This window comes from Lissotriton helveticus, chromosome 1_1, assembly GCF_964261635.1.
Source record: "Lissotriton helveticus chromosome 1_1, aLisHel1.1, whole genome shotgun sequence".
NCBI lineage: Eukaryota > Metazoa > Chordata > Amphibia > Caudata > Salamandridae > Lissotriton > Lissotriton helveticus.
The window spans coordinates 700,742,599-700,756,306 of record NC_136057.1 but is presented as its reverse complement, the minus strand read 5'-3'; the positions used below and the strand labels follow the sequence as shown (position 1 = coordinate 700,756,306).

Below are 13,708 nucleotides of genomic sequence, written 5' to 3'. Positions count from 1 at the left end.
ACCATTTGTACTGCTCCTACCTTAAACTTCTTCAAGAAATAGCTTAAGACCTCAATCTACACTAGTGCTTGTTCCTGTTTATCAAGAGATCTTTTTCTTCTCTTCCAGCAACAAGATGCTCTTTGGGTAGGAGTGTGCTTTATTCACCTCTTTCATTCAGTCATGTATTCATTAGTTCATTTTAGTTGACTTTGGTTTTGGAATTAGACACAACACACTAACACCTGTAGGACTCCTGGCACTGTCATTGAGGGCATAAGGGCTACAAGGATGGCTATTAAAAAAGTTTCTTTTTAAGAGATTTCCTAGAGTATAAATTCTTACAAATCATTTGTCACTCTTTAGGGAGGCTATTTCCGAGAGAGGTTACTTGTACACAGAAGGCTTTATTGCCAGGTGGCTTTGCAGACCTGCCGGATGCATGAACAAAAAGCATAGCATAGTGGGTGATATAGCAGCAACAGTACCAGCTGGAAGTCGTATGTTGTTCACGGGATGAAAATCCTGCAGATTTCCTATCTAGACAACCTATACATCCTCCAGAAGTAGCAGCACAGTAGTCAACAGCAACAAAACAGTACATGCAATTCGTCACACAGGAGGTATGCCCCTAACCCTTTAAGATGTATTCCAAGTTACCAGCTGAGATGAAAGCATAAAGAGTGCTGCCAAGGCCATAGGCCTGCGCAAATGGGTGACCTTCTTGGGTACGTTGCAACAATAAGATTAGAAGTCAAGAGAAACCATGGAGAAACTAGTGTGCCATGGCTATACTCAGCACTGTAATTGATGGTCTAGTGTTCTGATGCTGGAGAATTGTAGTCCTCAGGGAAATGCAACACCAAGTGGTTACCCTTGCACACAGAAGACACCAAGGAATAGTGAAATCCAAAGCTCGGCTCAGAGAACAAATCTGGTTCTCAGGGATAGATACTCGAGTGGAGGAACTGATTCAGCAATGCCAGGCATACCAGCTGAACAGAAAGGCAGAACAAAAAACACCTGTTATCACTGAACCACCCCCCACCCCCATCCAGCACACTTCCCTTGACACACAGAAGTGAAGACTTATGGACTTTTCCTATTAGGTGCCACATGCTCGTCCTCATGGATGCCAAATCAATTGCCTGTTGTTGAGCTTGTATAAACCTTTGAGCATGGTAAAACATAGATGGAGAAAAAATGTGTGACCTTTGGGCTACCATTGGACATCCAGTTAGTCAATGGACCATCCTTTCAAGGGTGTGACTTCAAGAGTTACTTGGAGACCATAAACATCACTCACTGCTACATCATCTCCAGGTGGCTTGAAGCATACGGCATCAGGCAGATGTTCATGCAAACACTCACAAAGCCCTAAGTATCATGCTCGACCAAGGAGAAGGCCATTAGTAAAAGCTTCATGAGTTCTTGAGAGCCCACCAAAATACCCTGCCTCAGTGCTCTTTGGGAGGAGAGTGCAAGATGTGTTCCCACAAACTTTGCGGGGGAGTCCTAATACATTTGATGTGACAGCAAGCCACCATTGGAGAACCCGAAACAATTAAAAGGCCACAGTGAGAAGGCAATACAAGGCACTTGTGAGAGGGGACATAGTCATCCTGAAAGAGACATCCCTGATGGAAATCCCAGACCCCATGTGAGAAAGGTCACTGAACAGTAGTACAGGTGAAAGGAACCATGGTCACCACCAAAAAGGGAACTGAAATAGTAACAAGGAATATTATCTCTTGTTTCAAGAAGATAACCCAGCACCCGACCTCTAGAGGAGAGCCTACAGAGGTAACGTTGAACCTCAAGCTGACAACCAGGATGAGCAGCTTCAGTCAATCCTTACCATGTGTAGTCCGTCAACCCCAAATCATTGAGGCTTAGCAAATCTGAAAGAAGAAGAAACAACTCCACTTCACGGCACCTCAGAATTGTCTTCAACCACCTCGGGCCGGTTCAACCAATGGTATCACCTGAGGTCAAACCCCCAGCCCAACAAGATACCCTGAGACTTTGCTAGTAGTGTTACTCTGACAGCAGACTGAAAGGTAAGTGCATCACTGGGTTGTGGAGTCGAATAAAAGTGGGTGGGGATGTAGTGAGCTACCCGGCTATAGGGACTGCAGCGTATGATGTCTACACGCATGCGGAGGCCAGGCGCAGTTCAGCTAGTATAAACAAACTGATGGCCTGCAGCTTGGGGACAAGTCCAGACAGTGAATCCTAGTGTGTCATCATTTCTACATGCATGCATCCCCTGCACGTGCCACACAGCCAAACGTCTGTGAAGCAAATACCAAGCTGTCAATCAAAAGAAAAAAAACACGTTTTTATGATGGTGTGACTTCTAATTGTTCCGATCACTTTACCAGGGGTCCCTGTGGAAGATAGGTGCTCTCTAGGCAGCTGCCCACTTTGCTCATGCCTTAAAACAGCTGTGGCAAAGTAACATAGCAGACACCACCAACACAAAATCCAGGGTCCTAGCTCCAGGGGGGATGTTTGGGGTGTTACCTACCCCTAAAAAATGTATTCTGTTGTAAATAGTTAGGTACAAGTGCTTCAGTCTGGTAATTTGCAGTGCCTGTTGGATTTCACTTGGGATTTTTACATGCCCACACTGGGAAAAAAACACACACACACTCTATAGTCTATGTTTTGAAGTTCTTACATTTTTTTAATTAGTTTGAAAAATATTGTGTTTTAAGTACCCCTAACAATCTGCACTCCTCTCTCTTTCCACTGCCCTTTAAGCCTTCTCATGTCCTGCTTCTCATATAATGGGTTTAACATGGTGTTCCACCATGATTGTTAAACCTGGTAGAATGAACACTTGATTTAAAGTCGTACCCGGACAGTTTATGCATTAACGGGACGTTGTATAGAGCTATCAGCTAGGAGAAAAAGGAAAGAATTTGGGTTACACCGTACCTTGTCATGGATCTTTTGCCCAGATTCCAGCCCGTCCACATGCTCTTCCTCAGGACCATCTCCAGACACCATTTTCCTTTGAATGTGCGCATTTTGTTCCCGTAGAGCAACAATCTGCAAAACAGAACGAACGATTAAATGCTGCACGCGCATGAACATTGAGTAAACACACAATAGTATTCCAAGGTACAAAAACTAATTTTACATGGAAAACATAAGTTTAAATATCATAGCAACATATCACTTCTTTTAAAGTCCATTCACACATGCAACATTAAAAGATATTAAGGGTTAAAACAGGAGTCGGGACAGTATATGGTCTATTTCCATATTTTTCAACATGCTTTTCCAATCGTGCTCGAAATCGACCTATAAACATGACGTTTTATATACAAGATACTAAAAACGTGTTTCTTGGTGAAAACCCCTGATAAACAGGTAATCTGTAGTAACAAATTAACAGAAGTTTCTACTTTTTTGCCGTTTTGTATGATCAGACTTACAGAAGGCTTCATTATGGTGCAACCTGGTTAAAGTAATAGGTTCTATGTATTTGAAACATCAAAAAGAAATACAAATCAATATTAGTGAACAAGAGTCAGCATAGGGCATTCGCAGTTATTGTAATGTTGATTCCTGTTTTTGTCCATTGATGCTAGGTCAAGACTATGTGGAACCTTAGGAGTCGATGAAGAGACCTGACCACCTGCGCGCAGTTCTAATTTCTTGGCAGTTGGTAGCACCACAAGTTGTTGTCTACTGTAATGCTACTGCTGTAGAAGCTGCTGATGCACACAAACACATATGCAGCATCAGGAAGCAACATAATTTAATCTGGCTTGTGGTGCTGAGACCTCAGATGCAAGGTCAACAGACCAGTCATCCAATGTCTGTGATACAAAGAGCCATTCAAACCCGTTCCAAATGGGAAAACCCAGCGCGCGTACCCAGCACAGTGTTGAGGAGGATTGCCCAACCACACAGAGTAGCATAGAGGGTATGAAGACATTCACAATGCAGTCAAATATTACTCAACACCTTTCTTCCAACCATGGCTCCTGACGTAAATACCATCACGGTGCGGTCTCTAGACTAACAACCATCCTTCAGTATTTCAATCAAAGATTCAACCATCCCCCTTGAGCTGTGCACTGGCAGCCGTATATCAGTGTCATGGGTTAACAGCGTTTCAAACAGTAAAAATGAAAAATGTATGTTTATGATGAAAGGAACACAAGACTTTCTTGCCACTATTGTAAAACATAGCAGAGTAAAACTGAATGTAAGAGTAAAATAAATGGTTCAAAAAGAAAGATCTTGAAATTCTTCTGGAATAAATCAAAAGGAGAGGGATCTAAACGATCTAGAGAAAGATCGTTAAATTTTTTGTCGGCGGAAATGAAGGAAACCCTGTGTTCAAAATGTTCTTTAAATCTATGCCACATTTGTGTCTTTCCTTCCCAACATACTGGTAATTCTAAAGGAACACAAGGTTTTTAAGATCCCCTGGTGCCAACGGAGAAAATAGCCAAAATATAGCAAAATTTAGTTTTTTGTGAAAAGTGCTGGGCAAGAAAGGGGAGTACTTTTTCCTACGTTTCAACCTACTTATAGTTTATGGTACAGGCATGTAATCCATTGGTGAGCCCAGAAAGCTGTACATTTCTTAAAAGTAGACATTTCTTAAAAGTAGACAATATTCTGATTTCAGCTAGGGTCATTTGTGTAGATCCTTCAAGGTTTTTAATTGTTTGTCACAATGGCCAACTTATAAAAGCAATACACAGTTATATCTGAAAGACTCTTCTGGTTGAGGGGTTTGTAAGGTCTCCAAAAACAAACTATACCCATAACTGAGCTACATCTTATAATTATTTTTCATTGTATACCAACTACATAACAATTCATATGGTAAAATATAGTGAATAAAAAATGGGTATGAAGGAATCTTATTTATTTCTGAAATGTCCGCAAGACACTGAGTTTAGGAAGAGCAGTTATCCATACTATCATGTGTTTCATAAGACATTTGGCAAATGTCTTTGTTTTTACACTCTGGGCTACATTTGGGAACTACAAATAGAGAGAAATCCAATTGATAACGGCACATGCTTTGCTAATGTGTCCTGTACGCCTCTCAATAAAAATAATTGTGTTAGTTAGCCTAATGCCAGGGACAGGAACAGGCCCAAATCGCAATATAGATTAAATCTTTCTTATCAGAACAGACCCTGTATTTGCAATGTGGGTAGTTATATATTTTGGGCAAGGACTCTGCCACCACCCAGAGAAACCTATCAAACCCAGACATTGCTGAATACTAGACACCCAAGGAGTCCAGGCTAGTGTGTGACCTGAATACATTTCACAAGCTGCATTCACAAACAGCCTTCAAACTTTGGCTAGAAATGTGCCCCTTTTCCAATTTACCTACAAAGGAGTTAAATATAAAACAAATAAATCCAAAATATAAAGAAAAATGTTTTGATGTAGCTAAAAGGCCATACCATGTAAATAGCAGTAGAATGGAAATCATAAAACTTTCCCCCAACTTTTTACATGACACCTAAAGTACACAAGAACTTGCTTGATCCGCCTCTACCCCCGATTGTTTCAACAAAAAACAGCCTACACGAACCGGTTGGTCAGTTCATTGACCGACTAATGCAACCAACGGTACAAAGCATGGCAACATACATTCGTGACCCAACCGATTTCCTATCGAAGTTAAACGCTGTGGAACTCAATGATCAAGAACAACTTACACTATGCACAGCCGACGTTAAATCACTATATACTTCGATTCCGCATGGATTAGGCATCCAAGCTATGGAAGAAGCCATACTCACAACTGATTATGATCCTCAACTACAAACTTTTCTCATGGAACTGACCATCTTTACTTTATACCATAGCTACTTCAGGTACGATAACACCTGGTACCAACAACTCATTGGAACTAGCATGGGCAATAGCGCAGCGCCAGTATACGCAAACCTCTTCATGGAATCATATGAAACACAACACATTCTAACAAATCAATTTTGGATAGACCATCTCAAGATGTTCGTACGCTATATTGATGACATCTTCATCTTATGGAAAAACTCGAGTGACTCACTAGAACAAGCACTAATAGAACTTAACAAGAAAGAAGAAAGGATTCAATTCACTTGGGAAATTTCTGCCAAGTCCATCACTTTCCTATACGTACGAGTGAACTTACTAGAAGGCAAAATCGAAACCGAAATGTAGCGTAAAAAAACTGACTGGAACAAAACCCTTCATTATTCAAGCTTCCATCAAGAACCGCTAAAAAGACACCTTCCGCTATCTCAAATGATGCGAGTGAAACGAATTACATCTAATGCGGCTAAAGCAAAAAAAACTATTAGAGAAATGGGAGAAAGGTTTCGTGCAAGAGGCTATCCAGAGTCCATATTCAAAGAAGCAGAAAAGAAAACACAGAATCTACGAAGAACAGATTTACTTACCATCAAACAGAAATCGCAGCAAGATAGAATGACAGTGGTGTCTAAATACTCCACTGCGAGTTTTAGCTTCAAGAAAATCATTAGGAGTCACTGGAACATACTCAAGGCAGAACCAGATTTCAAACAGGTCTTCGACAATCCTCCTATTTTTGCCTTTACCAGAAACAAAAATTTGGGAGAAATGCTAAAATACACTACTGAGGAACCCAAACAATATCGAGGAACTCGCCCTTGTCTACAATGCGGGAATTGTAACAACATCATAAGAGGCAATCAAATAGTTCACCCTATGAAGGGTCACAAGATTAAATTGAAAGTTAATGCGACCTGCGACACTTCCAACCTGGTTTACATGCTGAAATGCCCATGTGGTAAGGTATACATCGGAAAGACCGAACGAAAAATAAAAATCAGACTTAATGAACATAAGAACAAAAAATGTGAAATCATCAGTAGCGTCTCATTTTGCAGAAGCTAATCACAACATTTCTCAACTTCAATATGTGGTACTGGAAACCATAGACAAATCAGAAGGCAGAGACAATAACCGCTTTCTATTACAAAGAGAAAACCATTGGATTTACTTATTAAATTCCTGCAAACCGAATGCTCTTAATGACCGGACTGAATTTGCATGCTATCTGTAACATGATTTATTCACAATAACTGTTATTACTTGCTTTCTGGTTGGATACAATTGGAGGCCGATCTGTATACTGTGTTTTTGTCTTAACCGTTTTTATTAACCTCGTTTTTCTTTTTCTTTGACTCAATTTATTGTCACATGTGATTTGTAAACATTTCAGCAAAATGCAACTTTATTGACACCAAGAACATCATAGACATCAATGATTTATCTGTCCTGCCAGCTACATGCCTCAGTTGATTGGTCAATTCTCGATCACATGATCGGAACTTCGACCAATCACGTTGCTTCATACACAGAGGAGGGACCTTGTAGTTTTCCGATATCAGACGCCAGTAGACGTCGGTTTCATGCCGCTTCGCGCCAGACGCGAAACTCATCAACATGCCCTTATAACACAAGAGACGCTTTGCGTTCATTAAGTAAGTTTAAAACCCGCTCCAACTTAGCCTGTGCGATAGAAGTTTGGCTTCAACTGGATTATTAATAATATTTCCGCTTATTCTCCAGCATCGTAACCCACGTCCGAGCAAATGGACTAGATACAAACGACACGTGAGTTATTATGATTCTCACTAAGCACAGCATGCTTGCACATTAGGGGTGAGCACAACGTTTTCCGAGCACATTTTTTAGTTTATTTTTCATTGTATACCTGATGTGAAATGTATTTGCATAGTTTAATAGACTGTATGAGGCACAGCAATTTGAATAGTATTTTCTGTCTTGCTTCTAGACATGGTCCCAGATGAAGGGCAAATCAGCCCGAAATGCATTGGACATGAATATGTGTTGTTTTGATTTTTGACCTGACTTCATGAACTTATAAACGAATGGACAATGGTTTACAACTTTAACTTATGAATATAAAATAAGACTTCTTTCCAAAAAAAACCTTGCATGAACTTTCGTTTGAATTAATTTGAATTACCTCAGAGTGGAGCGCCAGGGGATGCTTCCAATTGCTATTGAAAGCACTATTTTGTTATGTTTACTGGACGTCCTTTACAAGAGACGCCGCCCAGGCAGCAAACCTCACTAATTGTTAAGATTGAATTTACATATATTAACTGTTTCAAACCTTACATAGCTGTGCAACTATCCACACTTCTTGACTAATTCCAGAAGGGACACAAGCAAATGATTAGTCAACTATCCTAGTGGTTCTCCTGGAAGGTAATTCTTTTTTTATGCCATCTTATACATAGAAAAGTGAGTAAAAATCTTCATTATAAGGAAATTAGGTTAGGATGACACAGGAGTGCTCAGTTGAAGCAACCCCTTGATCTCTCTATTGTGACTCACATTTACTACAGTGCAATGCAGTCTAAAGTCTTTGGGTCTTATTACGAGTTTGGCGGTCACTGCAGGTGTGCCCAAAGTATTCGGAGTGTGGTGGTCAGGCTGCCACAAGACCTCAGGCTGCTCCAGGATCAAGGATCCCGCTGCGCTGGCAATCTGAAACCGGCATTAATATGCTGGCGGTGTTGATGCTGGCACCACTGAGCATATTAATAGTTGACTTTCTAACTCGCCTTTTTCATGGTGCTGAGCGGGGGGGGAGGCGGGGAGGCAACTGAGGGGGCCCTAACAGGGTCTCCGACAAGTCTGGGCCTGGGGGTTCATGCAGGGGAGCACATGTTGAGATCCCCTGGAATTGCATCCCCGTTCCTGCATGGTCCGGCAAAATGCCAACTCCCTGATCAGCAAACCCTTTCACTAGAAACTGGCAGGTAAATAGGAGAAAACTCCATATTTTCTATCCCCACCTTCACAGTCAAAGTAAATCTTTGAACAGAGAAAGGCAACACAAACAGCCTATTTACAGTGCTGTGGGTTTCACAATTAATTGCACCTTCCAGTGGCAGACAGGTTATATATCAAATTGTTGGGTCAATCACACACTGACAGGAGCAGCACTAGAAAATGAGGCATTCATTTCTGTTCTGTTGGGTGCAGTCACCATTAGATGCATACAATCGTAGTATGCAAAAGCAGAAAAAATCCTGAGGGTTCTCATGGGATATCAATTTTGTTAAGTATAGAATGCCCTGTATAATATTGCAGATGCAAGTTGGCTCGAGTGAAGCTTCTGGGGGTGCAAACAGGCACAACAAGAACACTGCCTAGTGTTCTGGACTGATTGAGATGAAAGTGTGGGAGGTATAATTCAAAAAGGGAAATATATATATATTTGTGCAAACAGAGCCTTTCCCACAGTTTGTTTTCACATGATAAACACAAACTTCTCTGTGAACCATTAAATTCATCTATGGCATATGCACAATACAAGTACTGTGATCACACAGTGAACGTCACTGAACTGAGCATGACACCGAGATAGCAATCGCTACAGGAGGACATGGGTTAGATTAGGAAATAGTAAGCTTCATAGAATAAAGGACTTTGAAAAGCAGTAAAGAACTTGCCAGTGAGGTAATGTGCGGGCATATTACACCAAGCTACCTACCTTCCAACTAATACTGTCAATAAGTAAGGATGAAGGATTCATCCAATAACCACAGAAATGTTATAGAATACAATTTGAAAAAAATAAATAAAACATTGTTTACTTCTTCCCAGAACATGTTAACAGTTAATTTACTCATGGTGAAAACTCTCCTAATAGTTACAGAGTCTCTCCATTGTCACTTTACCACAGTGCACAAATTTAGCCCATTGCATTCTTGCTTTGGTTAGTTAAAATTTATCAAAACTAAAAACAAAGTTGAAAAAAGTCCATGACGTAAACCACACATGGAGAGTAAATAATGCTATTACTTCTCGTTTTTGAGGCAGGGAGGGGCATCAAGATCTACTCAAGGCTTCCCTTCCTTGAGTAATGGCTCCCCAACAATGGAAATAAATAGTATTTTCCAATCTGCATATATATTGTATCTGCTGTAGGGGTGAAAGTAAATGCAGCCCAATAACTCATGGTTTTTAGTTGAACTGTGCTATTAAACACACATTCTCACATTTATTATTACAGTGCAAAGGTCAAATTCATGTTTATACCACAGTGCAGCAAAACATCATGATAAACACATTGTTTACTGCCTAATAGATGATATTTTGCAAAGGATTAACAGGGGAATATTAAACTACCCAATGGCAATGAGGTTTCTTCAATGTGTTTTTATCTTACTGCCCACATTTAACCCTTGCATGTGGCATAAACCATGTAGGCAGATCAATAAAGTATAATATACTATTTATTACCATTTTTGGAGGAGGAAAGGGGCATTTTAAACCACTTGAGGCTTCGCCTGTCGTGATTCATGTTTTCAAAGCATACTCTATAATTGTAATAGATAACATACTACATTCTGCGTATCTGCATATATTAAACTTATTAAGGTATAAGGTTTTTACTTTGGATGGTTGATAGTTTTCTTCTCTCTGCCTACGATAGTACACAGATCCTGAATACATTTTGTAATAGTTCACCTTTATTAAGATAGAAAATCATTTTCTATTGATGTGTGCAGTGGAAAATATTCATGCGACAGATTTTTGCAAATAATTTCTTTACACTGTCCATTTTAGGATTTTTGAGCAGTAGTGCCAATATTTTATTTGTGTAGTAGGGTCACCCAAAGTGGCTTTATGGAGCCTCGAGGGATTGCCAGAAACAATAGAGGAATACAATAATAAAGAAGTGAGTTATTCCAAACTTACCAATACCCACTGCACGTGCCTATTTATTAAGTAGACGAACTTGAAGTGTGATATATTTTGGATAGGAAGTCAAAGAAGGAATCTGAAAGCAGCGACAGCGAGATTCCTGCCACCAGAGGTTAAGAAGAGTGAACTTGGTTAGACCTACACAAAATCTATTCTAATAATTAGGGACGGCAAGAACTGTTCAGGTGGGTTCACCTTTATTTGACATGGATAGAATCGAACACAATACAAACATACATTCATCAGTATTTAAATGCATATACTAAGTAAACCACTGTCTTGCTCCTCAGGATAACACCATTGCATACCAAATGTAAAATCAACATTAATCAGCTCAAGAGTAAAAGTAATCATAGAACGTCAATTAACACTTACACCATGAGGGATACAGTGCGTATAAAAGAACAAAGGAAATAATGTCCTACACCTTGAAGTTAGTCATAGCTAATACCATTTCAATACCAGCACTTTTAAGTGATTCAAACTTATACTGACGAAGGTAGGTGTGTCCCACAAAGGACACCAGTTACTTGAACTAATTGTAACAATGTCTTTAAAAATCTTTGCCCTCAAAAGATGTTCTCGTCAGCTACATACTGCCGAAAAATCAAGACGAAAATCCTAGTTCTTTATAAGTCTCTGCTTAATCAGCAGCTGCTCAATTCTTTAGGGATGAAATTCCATTTCCCACAATTTCAACAACCAGCATCTGCACTAACAAACTACAAATAGGCAAATGTACTTTACCCAGTTTGAATAAATGTATTGGAGGGGTACGCTGGGCAATGGTTTTGATATACAATAACCACAACCCATCTGTTTTACACTGTGGCTTCCAATGCAACACTATGGTTTTCATGTTAGTAATGAATGGCTTATAAACCAGTATGTAGAAAAAGAATGTTCTCTTTTTAGGAAGTGACATTTCAAGTCATGTTTAGTGGCTAAACAGGGCAACAAGTAAGTGTAAGCCCAGGCCAAGGGCGGAACCGTCCACGTCCATTGGAGTCCAGGAAAGGCCGGGCCACCCCCCTTGATATTGATCATGAGAACGACTGGGGAACACTTTAATTCTGGGGTGCCTGGTTTTTGCATAAGGACACTTGAAGCTCTGTTATTCTCCATCTTGTCAACACTTACGCTTATCCCATCAGGATAATTAAAACTAAGAAGCATGGCTAAGCGCAAATTATATGTGAATAGGAACAAGGATGTTGCAAAAAATCCTTTTATTGCGAACACTGTGGACTCTTATGTAGTTCCCGTGCGATAGGTGCTATTGCAAAAGAAATCGATCGTACTGAGCAACAGTTATCTCTAGATGCAGTGGAAGGCCTTAACCCTTCCCCGCCTGCTCAGCCATGTCTATCATCTGGGAATGAATGTCCGGACCTAGTTCTTGATGTGGCTCCATTAGAGAATAGCGGAATAGATGTTCTGAACAGTTGCGATAATGCTCCCATAGCAAAAAGAAAGTGCAAAAACAAATGGTCCGCTACTGGGAGACCTCTTACCTGAAATCTGAGGAAACAGGATTTATCAGGGGTACATAAAGGTGTTGGAGTTGTGTCATCATTAAATTGGGACATTATTTTGCACAAATTTAAATGTCTTTTAGCCTAGTTTGCTGCCCCCTTGGTGGACAAATTGCAAAGCCTAGAAACAGTGGTTTTAAATCGAAGTCATCAGCCACAGCTAATGCTTATAAACGGATGAATTAGATAGTTTTATAGAGCGTGCATTACCCGAAGGTGTCTTGGTGCTGAACAGATCAAGGGCCGATCGAGGTGCAAAAAAAGTTGAGGGTAAAGCCTAGGTGACTCAGTTATTTAAAGAGGTAAATAGCCAGGTCTTTAAGTGCTTTCTGAATAGCTGCAGGGAAGGTTGTGAACTAAGTGCAAGAGGAAGGGAGTTGTATAGATTTCCCCCCAAGTACGCAAGCAGTCTACCACCTCAGTTTACTCTTGATTCTTAGGACCACGACCATGTGCACAGAGCTAGATCTACGGTTTCTGCTAGGAGTGTACCAAGTGAACCTTTCTTGGAAATAGGATGGGCCGGTCCTGTGAAGAGCCTTATGCATTAGGCACTGAGTCTTGAAGGAGATTCTCTTTCCCACTGGCTACCAGTGAAGGCCATTCAATAAGTGAAGGACTGGTGTGAACTTGGGAATCTTCAGGAGCGTTCTTGCTACAGCATTCTGTAAGGACTGCAACTTTTGTATTAGATATTTGGAGGTGCCTAGATAGAGGTCTTTGCAGTAGTCCATATTGGAAGCGATAATGGCCAACATTACCAACTTTTGTAACTCAAACGGAAAGAACAGAAGTTTTTTTTCAAGAATCCGCAGCATAAAAAAGCCACCTGAGGTCACTGCATTAATTTTAGCCAAGAAACATAGTTTTGTGTTGAAGATGACTCAAGTTTCTTGCCTTCAGCACTGGCTTTGGAAAGTTGGCCAGCTCTGAAGGCCACCAGGATGCATTCCAAAAGGAGGTCTCTTTCCCAAAGAGCAACACCTCAGCTTTGTCCGAATTCAATTTGAGACAATTACTCTGCAACCAACTTGCGACTGCTGCAATACATCTGCAGAAATTGTTTGCATTTTTCTCAAACTGTGATGAGATGGATACCACTATCTGTGTATTGTCTGCGTAGGACAGTACGCTCAGACCAAAACTATGGATGAGCCTTACCAGGGGGGGTGACATACACATTGAAAAGATTGGGACTAAGCGCAGAGCCCTGTGGCACCCAACAGGGTTGGTAAGGCCCAACCAGCTGTTAGTGGCAATTATGAAGGTATGCGGCAAAATTTGTCCATAAAAGCTATTTGTTCCCCTTTGTTCTTCCCTAGCTGATATAAGTATAATGCCGGTACCCATCTTACCCAAATCAAATGAAGTAGCATCAATATCAGGAGCGAGAATAGGGGAAAAAGGAGGAATACCCAGGATGA

The 13,708-nt window shown here is 40.5% G+C and overlaps 1 protein-coding gene across 1 annotated transcript in view; it reads right to left on the bottom strand.

The window, feature by feature from the left end:
• PPFIA2 (PPFI scaffold protein A2) overlaps nucleotides 1-13,708 on the bottom strand; it is a 2,034,471-nt gene that overhangs the window by 781,723 nt on the left and 1,239,040 nt on the right. The window contains exon 7 of the mRNA XM_078674230.1: nucleotides 2,923-3,036. Coding sequence (XP_078530356.1) covers nucleotides 2,923-3,036 — 114 coding nt within the window. The remainder of the gene's footprint in view (nucleotides 1-2,922; nucleotides 3,037-13,708) is intronic.